The following is a 14,606-nucleotide window of genomic DNA, read 5'->3' on the forward strand; positions in this document are numbered from 1 at the left end:
TTAATCACAAACAGTTCAGTTGGAGATTCGGGTGTGTTATGCTCAAGCCCCCGGGAAGAGCGCCGGGCTTTGGAGCAAAATTTCGAAGTGGCCAAATGGTGGTATTACGACTTTTGTGTCCGTCGTGATGCCATTGGGCCCAAAAAGACTTTTTAAAAATAGACTTACATTGGGAAAGACACGTCTGTAAAGCAGCGGATACTTTTTATTTTTTTTGGTAAATCAACTTCCCAGTATGAACACTTGAAAAGCCCTTATTTAAATCATTAGGTCCTAAAATGCACTAATAGCCGAATCCAGAATCATTTTTGTGAAACCAGACCGCGGCTGGACTGAGAGCTGGGAGGCGGGGTTAAAGGAAACGCTACTGCACCCGCTCTATGGGACCAATAGATGTGGAAAATCCCCAGATGATCGAAGTACTTTTATCAGTCTGCCATGTTGGGTCTCTAAATTATAGAGTACGGTCTAGACCTGCTCTATATGAAAAGTGTCTTGAGATAACTTCTGATTTAATATAAATAAATTGAATGAAAATTGATGGAGTTCCCCTTTAATATAAAACTATTGATTAGAGCAGCTTTAAAGACAGATGGCCAGATGAAGTATCGAAACAGGAGAAGTTGATCTGTGCAGGTTAGTACAAGCATCCCAACCTGCAAGCTGTCAAAATCTTCTTGACATTAACAAGAAACTGCTCAAACTAAAGGTGAGTTGCACCAAACGTTAGAGACACACGCCCTGGCAGTCCACGATCCTGTTACCGAAGATTTTCTGCCTCAACAAGACGGCTAATTGCGCTGTTTGTACGAACAGAACCTCCCTTCTATTAACACACACACCTGCAGGCTAGATTACTGTGCAGGTAAGGTGTGTTTGGGACACGATGGGAATGATGTAACCATTATCTAACACATGCACAAGTAAGTACAACACTCCTGTTCTTTATGTGTTAACTGTGTTCTCCACAGAACAATAGCCTATCTGTGAGTGCACACACAAAGATGGGAGGTGAAGGGCGGCAGAGGGGGGGGGGGAAGTTTCACCTCCTCCAGACAGTGAAAGGAGGGAAGAGGGGGGTCAAAGATGAATTATGTCATTCCTAAACTCCTATGCAATTCCGGCCTATGCCAGGAGGGTGGTGATAATTTAAAAGACGGAGAGAGGGAGGAAGGAGGGAGAGGTGTTCAGCTTGATGAATCGCTCTGGACTGGAGATATACAGCAGGACTGTAAACTCAACCGGCACCCGAGTGAGGACTTCTGGCTCAGTTTATGTGAGGGATCACTAGTGTTACTGATAACACCGGTGGATGTGATAATGTGCATAAATAACGTCTGGCAGAGCGTTTGATTAATCACATTTAAGGTGAGGTTGGTGAGGGGGATAAGACAGAATAATGAGGAGAAAAAGAGACCACATGTGATGTTTAGGTTGAAGTGATTGAGCTGTCGGGGGTTTCCTAGTATTTAGAGATTCTTCTGGCTCCCCTGCTGCCGGCCTATTTATAATCTGAGAGCAGAGCTGTCTTTTCCAGGTGGGCTGTGTGTGCAGGAGCAAAGAGAGACCATGAAAAATGTTGACAACTCAGCAGATGAATTTTTTTTTACAAAAGACAAAAAATAATAATCTTCCTGGAGCCGGCTGCTGTGCCATGTTTCTACAGTAGCCCAGAAGGGACAAACGAAACACTGGCTCAAGATAGGGTCATCCACGTTTATGCGTCGGCCAATATAGTTCTCCTACACGCTCGGCACTCGGGAGAAGTTTCAGCTGGTCGCAACCTGCAACCTCACAGCGAGATGCTGCCATCCCTACACACTGTACCATCTCTTACTTCTTCTTTTGGTTAGATGATTATTTTAAAAAATTGACTTTTGTTTCAGGAAGTGTATTTTTAGGGGCATTTATGTGTAGAGCTGTGGACAGGATGCAAAGTGATTTGTTTGCAAAGTAATTTTATACATGAATGAAGTTCTTGACTGACACATTTTTCACCATTGCACCTTTCAATTTATCTCAGTCCAGCACAACGCCACCAACCACTACGACCTCAATGGTAAACCTTACCACCTCTCTGACAGTGTCAACAAAAACTGAAAATGTTTAAGGCGTCGTAAAAGTAGATTTCATGACAGAGCTGTTGTATTGTATTGCATTATATTGTACAGGTGTATCTAATAAATGGTGCCTTCAAATGGGGTCGTGTTTACCGTGTTCACGAGAAGAGTCCATATGAACGACCCCCTAGTGTGGTATTCACAACCTCGTAAGTGGAAAGGTTCTGAAAGCTACGAGTTCACGAGTTGTGACGTATTTGTTGATGTTGTCAGAAATGGTGGAGGCCATGGAAGTAAAATTTCGGTGCATAATAAGTTAATATATTCTGTAATTTTAGTCGTATATTGTCTTTCTTTGTAATTTTATAATATGTCTGAAGAAAACGCCGACACGCCGGCAGTAACGTTAATATTGCCGTTGCTTAGCAGCAGTGTTCTCACGACTTAACTACTTGAACGCCAAACATATCGTGTACACGACTTCCCATGTCGTAAACACAAAGTTACAAGTTTCATTTGAAGGCACCAAAAGTCAGTTGTTTTCCAACTGGAGAAATGTCTGTGCACAACACCAGACCTAATTGAATTGCTGAAAGAGGTGGAGATTCAGAGATCTCCAGCCTGGCCATTCTTCCCTTTTCCACCTTGTAGCCAGAGAAATTGTCTCCCTTTAGAGTACATATCAACAGAACATATCACAGTATCCATTATCAGCATCCTGAGTGCACGTGCCACTTTAAAAAGCTGACGTCAGTCTGTAAAAGCTGCCATGAGATGGAGATACTCACATGATGGACAGACAGGACCAGGAAGGCCCCTCCCCCGGCACACTCGGTGATGACTGCCAGGAAACGTGGGTTGACAGCACAGAAGTTGTTGTCCTGGACGCTGCGTGTGATTGGCACGCCATCATAGCAGCTCTCCTTGGTGGCGGCCTTACCAAACACGTGGCGGAACTTGGAGCTGCGGTACTGAGGACGCCATGTCATCTGAGAGGGGAGGGAGGGAGGGAGGGAGGGAGGAGAGGAGAGGAGAGGTCAGTCAAGGAGAATCATCTCTCACAGTTATGGTGATGGGGCTTTTTATAGGTGTTGATACTCCTGTTCCTTTCTCACAAGTAACAGTAGATGTGATCGATTTGGCAAAGCATGAGCAACCAAGACAGGGAACTGGTCCCCCCTTAAAAAGACACTGATTTGTTTAAATAAGTACAAAAGCTAAAAAACCTTTATTATCGTGGACACATGATTAAAAACAAGACTAAAACAGATAGCCACAATCATAACGAATTTTGTATATTTTGAAGCAGAGTGCTTTAATTTTGGGGGGAATCAGTTCCCTTTCTTATGGACAGTGTTTGTCTACTCAAGCATCAGGAGTACCTGCTTTGTGTTACATTCCTTCAATATCAAAGTAACACTTTTATGCGGCAACCTCTTGGTCTGAGAAGTGAAGCCAATGCCGAAGTGCTTTAATCTTGCATTCTTTCTAACAGCCAGCAGGGGGCGACTCCTCTGGTTGCAAAAATAAGTCTGATTGTATAGAAGTCAATGAGAAAATGATCCTACTTCTCCCTTGATTTATTACCTCAGTAAACATTGTAAACATGAGTTTATGGTCTCTATCACTAGTTTCAAGTCTTCTTCAATACAGCATGATGTTCACTTAGTAAATTATGGTCCCATTTAGAGTCAAATAGACCATAAAGCAGGGTATGCTTTTGGGCGTGGCTACCTTGTGATTGACAGGTCGCTACCACAGTGTTGTCCGGTCTGAGAGTTGTCCGTGTTTTCATCTTACAACGTTAGCTCTTTCACAGTGTGTTTTCAGTTCATGAAAGTTAATTATAACCTTTTTGGTCCCCTGAAAATGTCTTATTAAGTGTTCGGCTGTACTTAGCTCCACCCTCTCCACCTCAAGTCTCAGACCAAGACAATATCTTGTGGTGTTACACATGGTACTATTTTAAATTTACAATGTAATGGAATACTGTAATTTGTTAATTATACGGGTTGTATTTTGAGGTCTGGTAAGCATCCAAGGAATGAAGTAACAACGCCAGTCATTAATGTCATTATGACGAGGATTTTCTCTTTATGTCGGTACTTCAAAGCTTCCTCGAGATAAGATTTACATTTCTTGAAATAAATTAATTAGACACCTGCTTATGCTGCATCCTCAAATCCACACAGAATCCAGTCCTTTTGAATGCATTAATGAAGTGGAATCGACTAAGTTGGCATCAAAACAACGACAAGAGTTAAGTGTGAAAACCTTGTTTAAGGTTTAAGAATAGGATGTATGAGTTTACTGTTTATACTAAGTCCTTATTAAATCATTTGTATATGTGTTGACAAATGACAACTGTGCTACGTACAGATTGTTTAATAATGTCAGTATTGTGATGACTTTTCAGTGTTAATCCTGATTTACGATACGATACGATATATACACCATCAGCTGCCTCCACAGCAGCATCAATAAATAGAAACATTAAAAACAAACAACAATCCACATATAAACAGAGAAATGCATAACAACGTATACCACAAACAACATATATTGCACATTACCCATATTGCACAAGATCTGCATAAAACAGCATAAATAACTGATAAAAATAAGAATAAGAACACCATTGCACAACCTTACAGGCTCAAGAAACATTATTTAAAATGTAAAATGTTGATTGAGGTGGGCACAAACAAGTTTTTAAACTTCCTTGGCAAACAAATGTAGCTTTTGTATGAAATAGGTTGTTTTTAGGACTCTGTCAATTATGATACAGTACATAAATAAGGAGAAGAAAACCTATGAGATTTTCCAAATCCTGAGTCTCTTTTTAGCCACTTTCCTTAAGCTAGTCGATGCATATGTCATTATTGTGAGAGATAAGTGGCTCTGGTCCGCTGGGACGAGGCCTGGCCAGCCGGCATGTCTGCTCTGCTACTCTGCCTGGCTCCCTGCATGCCTGCTGCGTGGTCATTACTTATGAATTAGGGGTGGAGGAGGTTGATGGACAACATGTTAACGCAAAACAACCCAAACAACAACGCAGAGAGAGCAAGGAAGTAAAGGAGCAATGGAGATGATAGGGCAAAGCAAGACACAACACATCACAGCACACTGTGTTCTTAGAGATCACACCTAAATCCTGTCCTTAAAAACAATGACATCATTCTTCTGCTTTATGTTCGCTGCCCGCTGGCCTTTCAGATGATGGCTAAATAAATACAACCAAGACGCAAACAGAGTGAAATCACAGTGAGTGAAGTAAAAATAACAGCATTTGGTTGGCGTGATGCAGGTGTGGCTGCAGCGCTGCTGTCTGGAAAGAAGCTGAGCGGAAAATGAATCTGACAGACGGAGAAAATCTGGTTAAAGAAAATAAACAAAAAGAAGGAAAATCTCTGAGTAACAGAAGTGCACGGGAGGAGGTCGTTGACTCTGTATGTCTCGGTTTACTCTTCCACCTCTCACCTTCTACCCCGAGGCCGTCGCAGAGAGCCTCATGCTGTCACACAGGAATGTTTCCTACCTGAAGACGAGCTGCATTAAACTACTCAGGTGTTTAAGACACTATCAGTCACATCCACATATCCATCCTTACAGCTGAACCAGCAGAATTCACACACTTAACTTGGGCAAAAAAACACATTTTGCACTACCTCATTAAAACAACAATTCAACTTCATTTTCATTATACTTGCGTAAAACTAAACATCATTCCAAGATAGTGCAACTTCCTAAAAATAATGTGCACAACATACTACACAAAGAAACGTGTGATCAGTGCAACAAAAACTTAAAACAAGGCAAAGTTGTCATTATCGATTCATCTGCAGATTAATTTCTCGATTATTTGAATAATCTTTTTGTCTATTAACAGTCAGAAATAGGGCTGTCTTTGACCAAAGAAAGTCTTAGCTGACTAACATTCAGATGTTTTGTCGACTAATCGATTAGTTGATTTAATCAACAGATCTGTGAAACTGAGTTTCTCCACAAAGAATCACACAGAAGCCCAACTTTAAATATTGTTTTTTTTACCACAGATGTGCTCATGAGTTTCTTGGAAATAAGTCATTCAGCATGAAAAAAGCATAGAAAATGACTAATCGACTTAGGAAATCTTAGTTGACTAAGACCAAAATGACTGATTAGTCGACTAATCGACTAAGACGGGACAGCTCTGGTCAGAAAATAATGAAAATTGCCCGCCACAATTTCACACCGTCCAAATACATGTCTTCAAATAGCTTGTTTTGTCTGACAAACACTACAAAACCCAAAGATATTTAGTTTATTATCATAATAGACAAAGAAAAGGAACAATGATGATGGTATTTCGCTTGAACAAGACTGCAGCTTTTAGCTAAATGCTAACGTCAGCACGCTAACATGGTGATGTTTAGCAAGTATAACGTCTACTATGTTTCAACGACTGTGTTAGCATGCTAACAATTACTATTAGCACTAAAGTACAGCAAGCATTTGGTCATAAACCTAAGTATTTGACAGATTAAAACTTTGGCCTGATAAGGAAAAGGGGCGTCACTTTCTAAAATACTTGGCAGGTGATTGGATGAACCATCTGTCAATCAAACTCTTGCCGAAGCCAGTCAGGAGAAGAGCAAAAACCTTCAGTGGCGTACTTTGCTTTTCTTTCAATGAAGAAATACTCTCCAGTTCTGATATAACTGATGCTATTGCAGCATCTACGCTAACCTCTTCAGGAGCCGCCGTTGTTGTTTAGAACGAACAGTCGCCACTTGTTACACACACCTGAGCCACGCACGTAGCTGCCTGTAGCTCCTCACAGGACGCCGATTGGTCCGTGATCTGGCTTGCCGGACACAAGCGCATTACTTGAAGCCTGACAAGATGGATTTTCATGTGAGATGTGATCCTGTGATTCTTGCGTGATCTTGTGGCATTTCGAGAATCCAGCTACTGTGCAAGATAAGTGTTGCAATGCAGAGCCACCCAAAATACATTCTTGATTATGATCAACTGCTCTGCTCTACAATAATAAAAACAAAATCTAAAAGGGTAACTTCCTCATAGGAACTTGAATATGCCAAACGGCAAATAAGGCAGATATCATTAAAGGCATGAGAGGAATCAACTATTAACCTCACTGAGAGAATCAAACTGCTTTAAATATCTACATTTGACCAACATTTTGAATGCATCCACCAGTCGGTGCAATGCTCAGTAAGCTATGCACATGCTATGCCACGCACATCTAGGTTGATATAATCAGCATTCATGTATTGCTGAGGCTTACAAGAGCAGAGGGAGAGACTTCCAGGACAGAAAGCTGAGACATCTTGTCACATCTAAAGCAGGTTGTAATCAGGCCAGTGGCAGCTTCCTCTCAGCTGTGTGTAGCAGCAGGTACACAGCAGGGCTGCGTGGTGAGCGGCCTGTCTCGCAGAACTGATGACGAAAACACTATTCTGGCTATTTTTACACCGGCTTCTTGCTGATCAAAAGACAGTCAAGCACGTTTCAATGACAGCGGAAAAAAGGGTTTTATTCACAGTGCTTCTTTGACAGGCTTTATGTCTGGCAACAAAAAAATGCAGTCCTTTTTGTCAGAGGGAAATTTATTTTAGTCCGTGACCAGTGAGTCACAGCAGGAACCGCAATAAGGGGGCTGTAAAAACAGTCATAAAACTAAACTGAAAACACAGATATGACTTTAAAAAAAGATATACTGTGCATCTGGTTTGCTCTGCCAGAGTTCTTGTGTGGGTCTGTACTTGTATATAGACGTGCAAAGCATACGTACGCACCTATTCCTCACCTACAGGCTTGTCTTTTATGCACCTCATAACTCATAAACGTGTACACTAGCAGCCACTCCTCTCTTTGGCTTGCCAAGGCTTGGTGCTGGAGGAGGGGGGGGGTTCAAAGTTTACTTACTGGTGTCAAGATATCGGTTACTAATGCAGCGTTGGGCCTAAAGCTATGAGCAGAAAGACTCTCACCTCTACTATCAATACCTCCATCTGATTGTCTGCAAGGACTTTTGGACCTCTCCCGTCCGAACAACGATGATCTCACAACCCCAAACCTAATCCAAAAACACACTACTTATAAAACAAACCGCCTAATCTGTAGATGTAATGTTTTGTAAACGCTCCAAGTGAAATTCAAGACGGGGAATGTACAGGTGTGAACACAGATGTCATGCCAGAATGTTGACAGTACATATTCATTGTGTGTGTCTGAGCGAGTGAGACACACTTCCCTCAGTTTAGACTGTATGCTATCACACACAGATGACAGCTTTCAACCTCTGTCTTGTAATAGGATAACAGCCCTGCTGGTAATCCTATAGCTGCTTCATTTGCTACAAAGCACACGTGCGAATGAGTATGAAAGGATGAGCCAGGCTACGTCTGAGTGTGAGTCTGTGAGTGTGTCACTCTGTTTACCTGCTTTGTGCACACATGCAACATATACATGAACTCTGAAAAGCAATCTGCACATTTTCTATGAGACGGTGTTTGTACAGAAATCCACACAGTCATGCACAAACCCACGCAAACATAAAAACAGATCTTGGACATAGAGCAACAAATAGCCCACTATGGAAAGACAAGGTATTTAAGAACTCCTTTCATTGCATCATGACAGAACAACAAACTAATTATATTTTTTGGGATTGTCCAAAATTTAAATAATACTAGGAAGGGATTCATACGGAATTACTTGTCATTTTGAACATTGATTTACCACTAGACACATTGTTTTTTATTATAGGAGCAATTCCTGATGGCGCTATGGAAAAGAGAAAGGCTTACTTGCTGCATATCCTTTTATTGGTGGCAAAAAAAATTATAATTATCTTGACTTGACTCAAACCACTAACAGCCACATACATCAATGGCAAAACAGGTTAATGAAATTATACACAATGGAAAAGATTACAGCAAAACTACATGTAAAGATAGACATGTTTCTAAACAAATGGACTCCTGTAATTACTAATTTTAGATTACCAAAGTAATGAGGTGCTGTACCAATTTTTGTTTATCTGATTTATTTCTTCCTGTTCTTTTTTTGACTCCTTTCTATGTGGACGCACATGATGCCATGATTTATAATTTTAATTATAGTGTTTGTTTGCCGAACTGTGAATAGTTCCCTTTTTTCATTTCCTGACAAAGCAGCTGCTGTACAGTATATTCCAAATGTGCAAAAGTGAACAAACACTTTGTTGAAAAAAAACCCAAATTAGATCTTAAGTTTCTGTTTTGGCAAAAGCATGCCAGTGCATTAGTCCATAACATGTCCACATGCATCGCTTTAGTGTAATGATTATGTCGGTTATGTTTCAAAGCATTTCTGGAAGCCATGGCATCCACGATTACACATTCAGATGTTCAGATTAGCTCACAATAGTCCTTTATTCTAGGAGGCAGTTTTACAACATTACAGACAGAAGTGATTCAATGATTAACGCGTACTGGCGTCTGGTCAGAGTGTGTGGATAATATGAATCAAACAAATCGATTCGTGGGTGGAAAAAAAAGACCATTAAGACCATAAACTCATGTTTACAATGTTTACTGAGGTAATAAATCAAGTGAGAAGTAGGGTAATTTTCTCATAGACTTCAATAAAATCAGACTTCCTCTTTCGCAATCAGAGGAGTCGCCCCCTGCTGGCTACTAGACAGAATGCAAGTTTAAGGTACTTCAGCATTGGCTTCACTTTTCAGACCCGGAGGTAGCCCACTGATATCAAGCTGTAATTAAAGGATAATTCCAATTTTGGGATTTCTGGCTATCATTTCTATTAGTTATCATAACATTAAAATGAAAATTATTGCAAAAATCTGTGAACAAAGTGAAGAGTTTACTACTACAAAGTCCGATGGGGCAAGAAACACAAGAAGTCAGGCAATCAACAGTTTAGACAGATTATCTACACCACTTTATTTGGAGGTAAAAGCTTTAGTGGGTGCACCTGAAATGTTGGTAATAATCCCTCATTGCACAAACTGTGTGACTGCACAACTACACCCAGTATGGTGAGTCAAAGCTGAACCAGAGAGTTTGATGGATGTTTAGAACAAAAATCATAATCCTAATTTTACAGTTTATTTATTTTTTTCATATACCTTTGGCTAACCTGGGGTTTGTTTGAAACCTGTATAATCATAAACATATAATATATTGTCTGGCTTTTTTTTTTTTTATCAACATTACTGCATTCCCAGACGTCAGCAATTAACTTGGTGAGTGTGCTGTTCTATCTATTGACGCTTCACATTGAATCAGCGGTTTTCTATTATTTCCCCACTGACGAAAAGTTCACAAGTCCCGTGTCCATTAGCTACTAAAGAACATCCATGTGTAATTTTCAAGACAATAAAAGAAATCATGGATTCACTTATACACAGAGAGTCTTACTATAAACTGACACAGGACACAGACACTATCACACTCATACACATCGGCCAACAGCAAGGCTGTGTGTTATAATAAAGTTGATTTGTATAGCATTTATCAAAACCAGCATTAAAGTGCTTTACAATGAACACATAAAACCCAACAATCAAATACACAATAATGTGTATCAAGGAAAGCATAAGGAAACTTAAAAACAACGGATGATTACCATGTACTTCATTCTCAACGCTAGGAATAAAGTACAGTGTATATCAATAGTTAAGAATAAACATAACCCCAAAAATTGAGAAGAGAAATTATAAGGGAGAATTCCTATCTTGTGTTGTGATAGATTCATTTAGGCTGATGTCTGAGAGAGAGAGAGAGAGAGAGAGAGAGAGAGAGAGAGAGAGAGAGAGAGAGAGAGAGAGAGAGAGAGAGAGAGAGAGAGAGAGAGAGAGAGAGATGGTGCCTTCAAATTAAACTCATGAGCTTGTATTTACAACATGGGAAGTCGTGTACACGATGTGCTTGGCGTTCAAGTCGTGAGTCGTGAGAACACCGCTGCTAAGCAACGGCAATATTAATGTTACTGTCGGCGTCTAGGAGCCACATCGGCTAACAATTTAGAAAGTTAGCAAGTGGGTAACATAATGCAGTAAATGCAAAGGCATAATGTTAGAGGAAAAAGATGAGGCCGTTGGGAATATCAACATTTTCCTCAGACATATTATAAAACTATGAAGAAAAATAGTATAGGACAAAAATTACAATATATTCACTTATTATGCACCGAAAAATGAACTTCCATGGCCTCCGCCATTTCTGACAACGTCAACAAACACGTCACAACTCGTGAACTCGGAGCTTTCAGAAACTTTCCACTTACGAGATCGTGAATACCAGAAGAGGGGGGGCGTTCATACGGACTCTTCTTGTAGAACACGACCCCATTTGAAGGCACCAACACATTTTGCCATTAATCAACATTTGATCGCCCGGTTGCAACCACATAGCCCTGCTCCACAGGCGCACCGCTGTTTTGCCCGACACGCTTTGCCAAGGCGTTTTTGAAGTGGTCGCGCCTGTAGCGACATGTCTTGGTGTTGATCAGCCCCTAAGAAAGCCTTTTAATGAAAATACGTCTTCAAAAGTGATTTAAAAGATATTGATGTAGCTGGCAGGTCGTTCCACAGCCAACGAGTCCCGACAGCAAGAGTGTTGTACCAACATGATACCAGAGCCTGATTGATGGGAATTAAAGGATGTTTAACTCGTATTATAATTCAACAAAATGTGCCGACGTAAATAAAGAACTTTGCTAAAGTAAAGGTTTTTCCAATTTAAGGAAATGTCTGATCAAATAAAAAGTAAAACAAGTCTAAAAATCTGACTAAGCATTCAATGTCAACTTTTGACATTAGATGCTCTGCAGTACACACACAGTTTGGCTACTCAGAAAGTCTTGAGGTTGCAGCTCTAAGCTTCACTCATAGGTTCATAAACCTTGACGTGAGAAACAGGATACCAAGCTTAATGAAAAGACCTCAAACAGACTGCGATTCAAACCACAAGGCACATATTTCAGTGAATGGTAGTGTTTTGAAGGGTGGACGCCACCATAAATAGCCATCTGCGGTGGTGGAGATGACATGACTGGGACGGTGGATGATGATGTCATTTTCAATGTTGTGGAACGACTTCAGTTTCATATTTAAATTTTTTTTCAGAAGAAAATACTTCCACGCTTATGGAAGCGAATGAGTGGCTATACTTGTCCAAGTTTGAGCAATAGGATAATTAAACTAAAAAGGAGTGCGAGTCAAATAAATCTGAGCAGTGCAGGAAAAGTTTCTTAAAAATAGTTTTTCAAATATGCACCGATTCAAGGAAAAGAGCTGGCTTGAAGAAAGAGTTTTGTTTCATCTTGTTTGAGCCTGTACTTCATGCACATGCACGCTGACTTTGAATCCCCAGGGGAAAATATGAGCTCACACACACTAACACACACACTAACACAGTCAGACATTTGCGGCCAGAGGTCTAAAGAGTAAAAGATCAATAACAGAACTGCAGAGAGAGATCCGAGGGAGCAAGGACATGAAAGATATCAAGAGAGAGAGACAATACGGAAGAGAAAGGAAAGAGTGTGCAATTAAGAAAGAGGGAGTGTGAGAAAGTCAAACTGGGAGTTGAGCAGCACTCACCCTGTCGAGTGAGATGACACTGGCACAAGAAGGAGCAGTGGGTCCTTACGCGAGTGAGAAAAAGTTTCTGCGTCTGAGTGGTGAACCACAAAAAAAAAATCACTTGTCTTGCTTTATCTCCAGCACATGGATCAACACTGCTTCTCCTTCTAAGCACACACATGCACACACACCAACACACAGCCTGTCCAAATCCGTACTACAGTCCACTAGTGTCTGTCCGAGCAGAGTCCTGACCGAGCTTCTTCTTTGATGTGCACAGTCCTTACAGACAGTCGGAGGAGACGGTGGGTGTGTGCGTGCAGCATGAAGCCGAGTGCGTGTGTGAACAAGCAGAGTGCAGGAGTGTGTGTGTGTATGTGTACACTCCCTGAGAGGGAGGTGACTACAAGGAGAGAGAGAGAGAGAGAGAGAGAGAGAGCGAGAGAGCAGCAGGTAATCACACTCCCTCTCTCTGAGCGCCGCTCCCTCTCGACACTCCTCCACAGCGTTTGCTCAATCAGGATTTCTCGCTCCATCTTTAAGGAGAAGACGGGAGGAGTGAAGTAAATTATTGAGTAACCCTTGTTGCTCAATAATAAAAATAACCTACTTGTCAAATGTGTTTTTTTTACTTTTACTGTAGCTAATAAACACACATTATTACATTACATTCAGAAATGTCTATTTCTAGAAAGTATGATGGAAGTAAGACGATGACAGAAGTAGTGATGGGACCGATCCGAACCAATACCGGTATATCGAACTGAGGTAACTGATCTATAATCCATATAAATATGTAATAATGGTGGAGAATGTCCCTCTGGTCGTGTTACAGATGCAAAGAAGCTAGTTATCTACGCTACTGTCCTTAGCACTGAGGTCGAGTCACACTTCCAAGCCCAGAACTAGAGATAAACATGTTAAACAACACATTCCTGTCGTTTATATTTTCACAGTAACGGTCCTCCAGCTTTCAACCGGGCAAACACGATTTGAAAACCGTATGAGGAAGTTGTCAATTTGCTTTCAAGTTTTTTCAAAACAATGAAGGAGCTGCCAAGGCAATTCTCACTCCTACATCTGTTTGTATGTGAAGCCTACTACTAAAAAAATATATTTAAATTGAATGCAAAATTGCAATGCAATGCAAATTTTATGCTAAAAAAGCTCTGATATAGTAATTATATTGGTATCGACAGATTTCCAAATGCAGATATCGGAATCTGATTGGAACTGAAAAAAAGTGGTTTGTGCATCTCTAGATAGAAGTATTAAGTTTACTTGTATGGCACCTTTCAAACTCAACAAGAGTCCATTCAAAGTTCTTTCTATAAGGCAAAGAAATGCATTCAAACTGTTTTTAAACAATAAACTATAATAAAATCAATTAAAAACAGTATAACATATGCACAGTTGCAGTGCAGTAATAAGTTGCCGCAAATTTTCAAAGGGAAACCGAAGGGCAGTAGAGGAATTCACAAATCAAAAGTACAGGGAAGCAGGGCATCTACATGACCTATAGGGGATTAAAGGACTACTCCAGTGATTCAGTTTTGCACTACCACAAAGCTGAGAAACTTGCAACTATAGGGCTGCAACTATCGATTACTTTCATTATCAATTATTATGCCAATTATTTTCTTGATTAATCGGTCTATGACAAAAATGTCAAAAAGTGGTGAAAAAAACATCACAACTTCTCAGAGTCCAAAGTGACGTCTTCAAACTGCTGTATTGTCCGACTACGATCCAAAGAAATGACTGAAATGATTATCAAAATAATTAATTTTCTTGTGATCGGTTAATCTAATAATCGTTTTAGCTCTACTGGCAAGAGACGAACGGGCAAAATACGAAGAATAAGAAGCTGAGATATCCTGACTTTTAGTCCCTAGTGTATGGGTTAAGCTCCACAATGGATCCTACATTTCCCACAATGCATCTCAACA

General features: G+C 40.4%; 1 protein-coding gene across 3 annotated transcripts in view; it reads right to left on the reverse strand.

Annotated features, from left to right (window-relative positions):
* coro2aa (coronin 2Aa) overlaps positions 1–14,606 on the reverse strand; it is a 50,153-nt gene that overhangs the window by 15,705 nt on the left and 19,842 nt on the right. Inside the window, exons 1-3 of one of the 3 annotated variants that reach the window (XM_074629364.1) lie at positions 12,876–12,959; positions 12,676–12,748; positions 2,849–3,049 (exon numbers count right to left, since the gene is read on the reverse strand). In XM_074629364.1, coding sequence (XP_074485465.1) covers positions 2,849–3,049 — 201 coding nt within the window. In that variant the 5' untranslated portion in view covers positions 12,676–12,748; positions 12,876–12,959. Of the gene's footprint in view, positions 1–2,848; positions 3,050–12,675; positions 12,749–12,875; positions 12,960–14,606 lie in introns of those variants that run through there. The other 2 variants (XM_074629365.1, XM_074629363.1) reach the window with 2 other exon arrangements.

This window comes from Sebastes fasciatus, chromosome 3, assembly GCF_043250625.1.
Source record: "Sebastes fasciatus isolate fSebFas1 chromosome 3, fSebFas1.pri, whole genome shotgun sequence".
NCBI lineage: Eukaryota > Metazoa > Chordata > Actinopteri > Perciformes > Sebastidae > Sebastes > Sebastes fasciatus.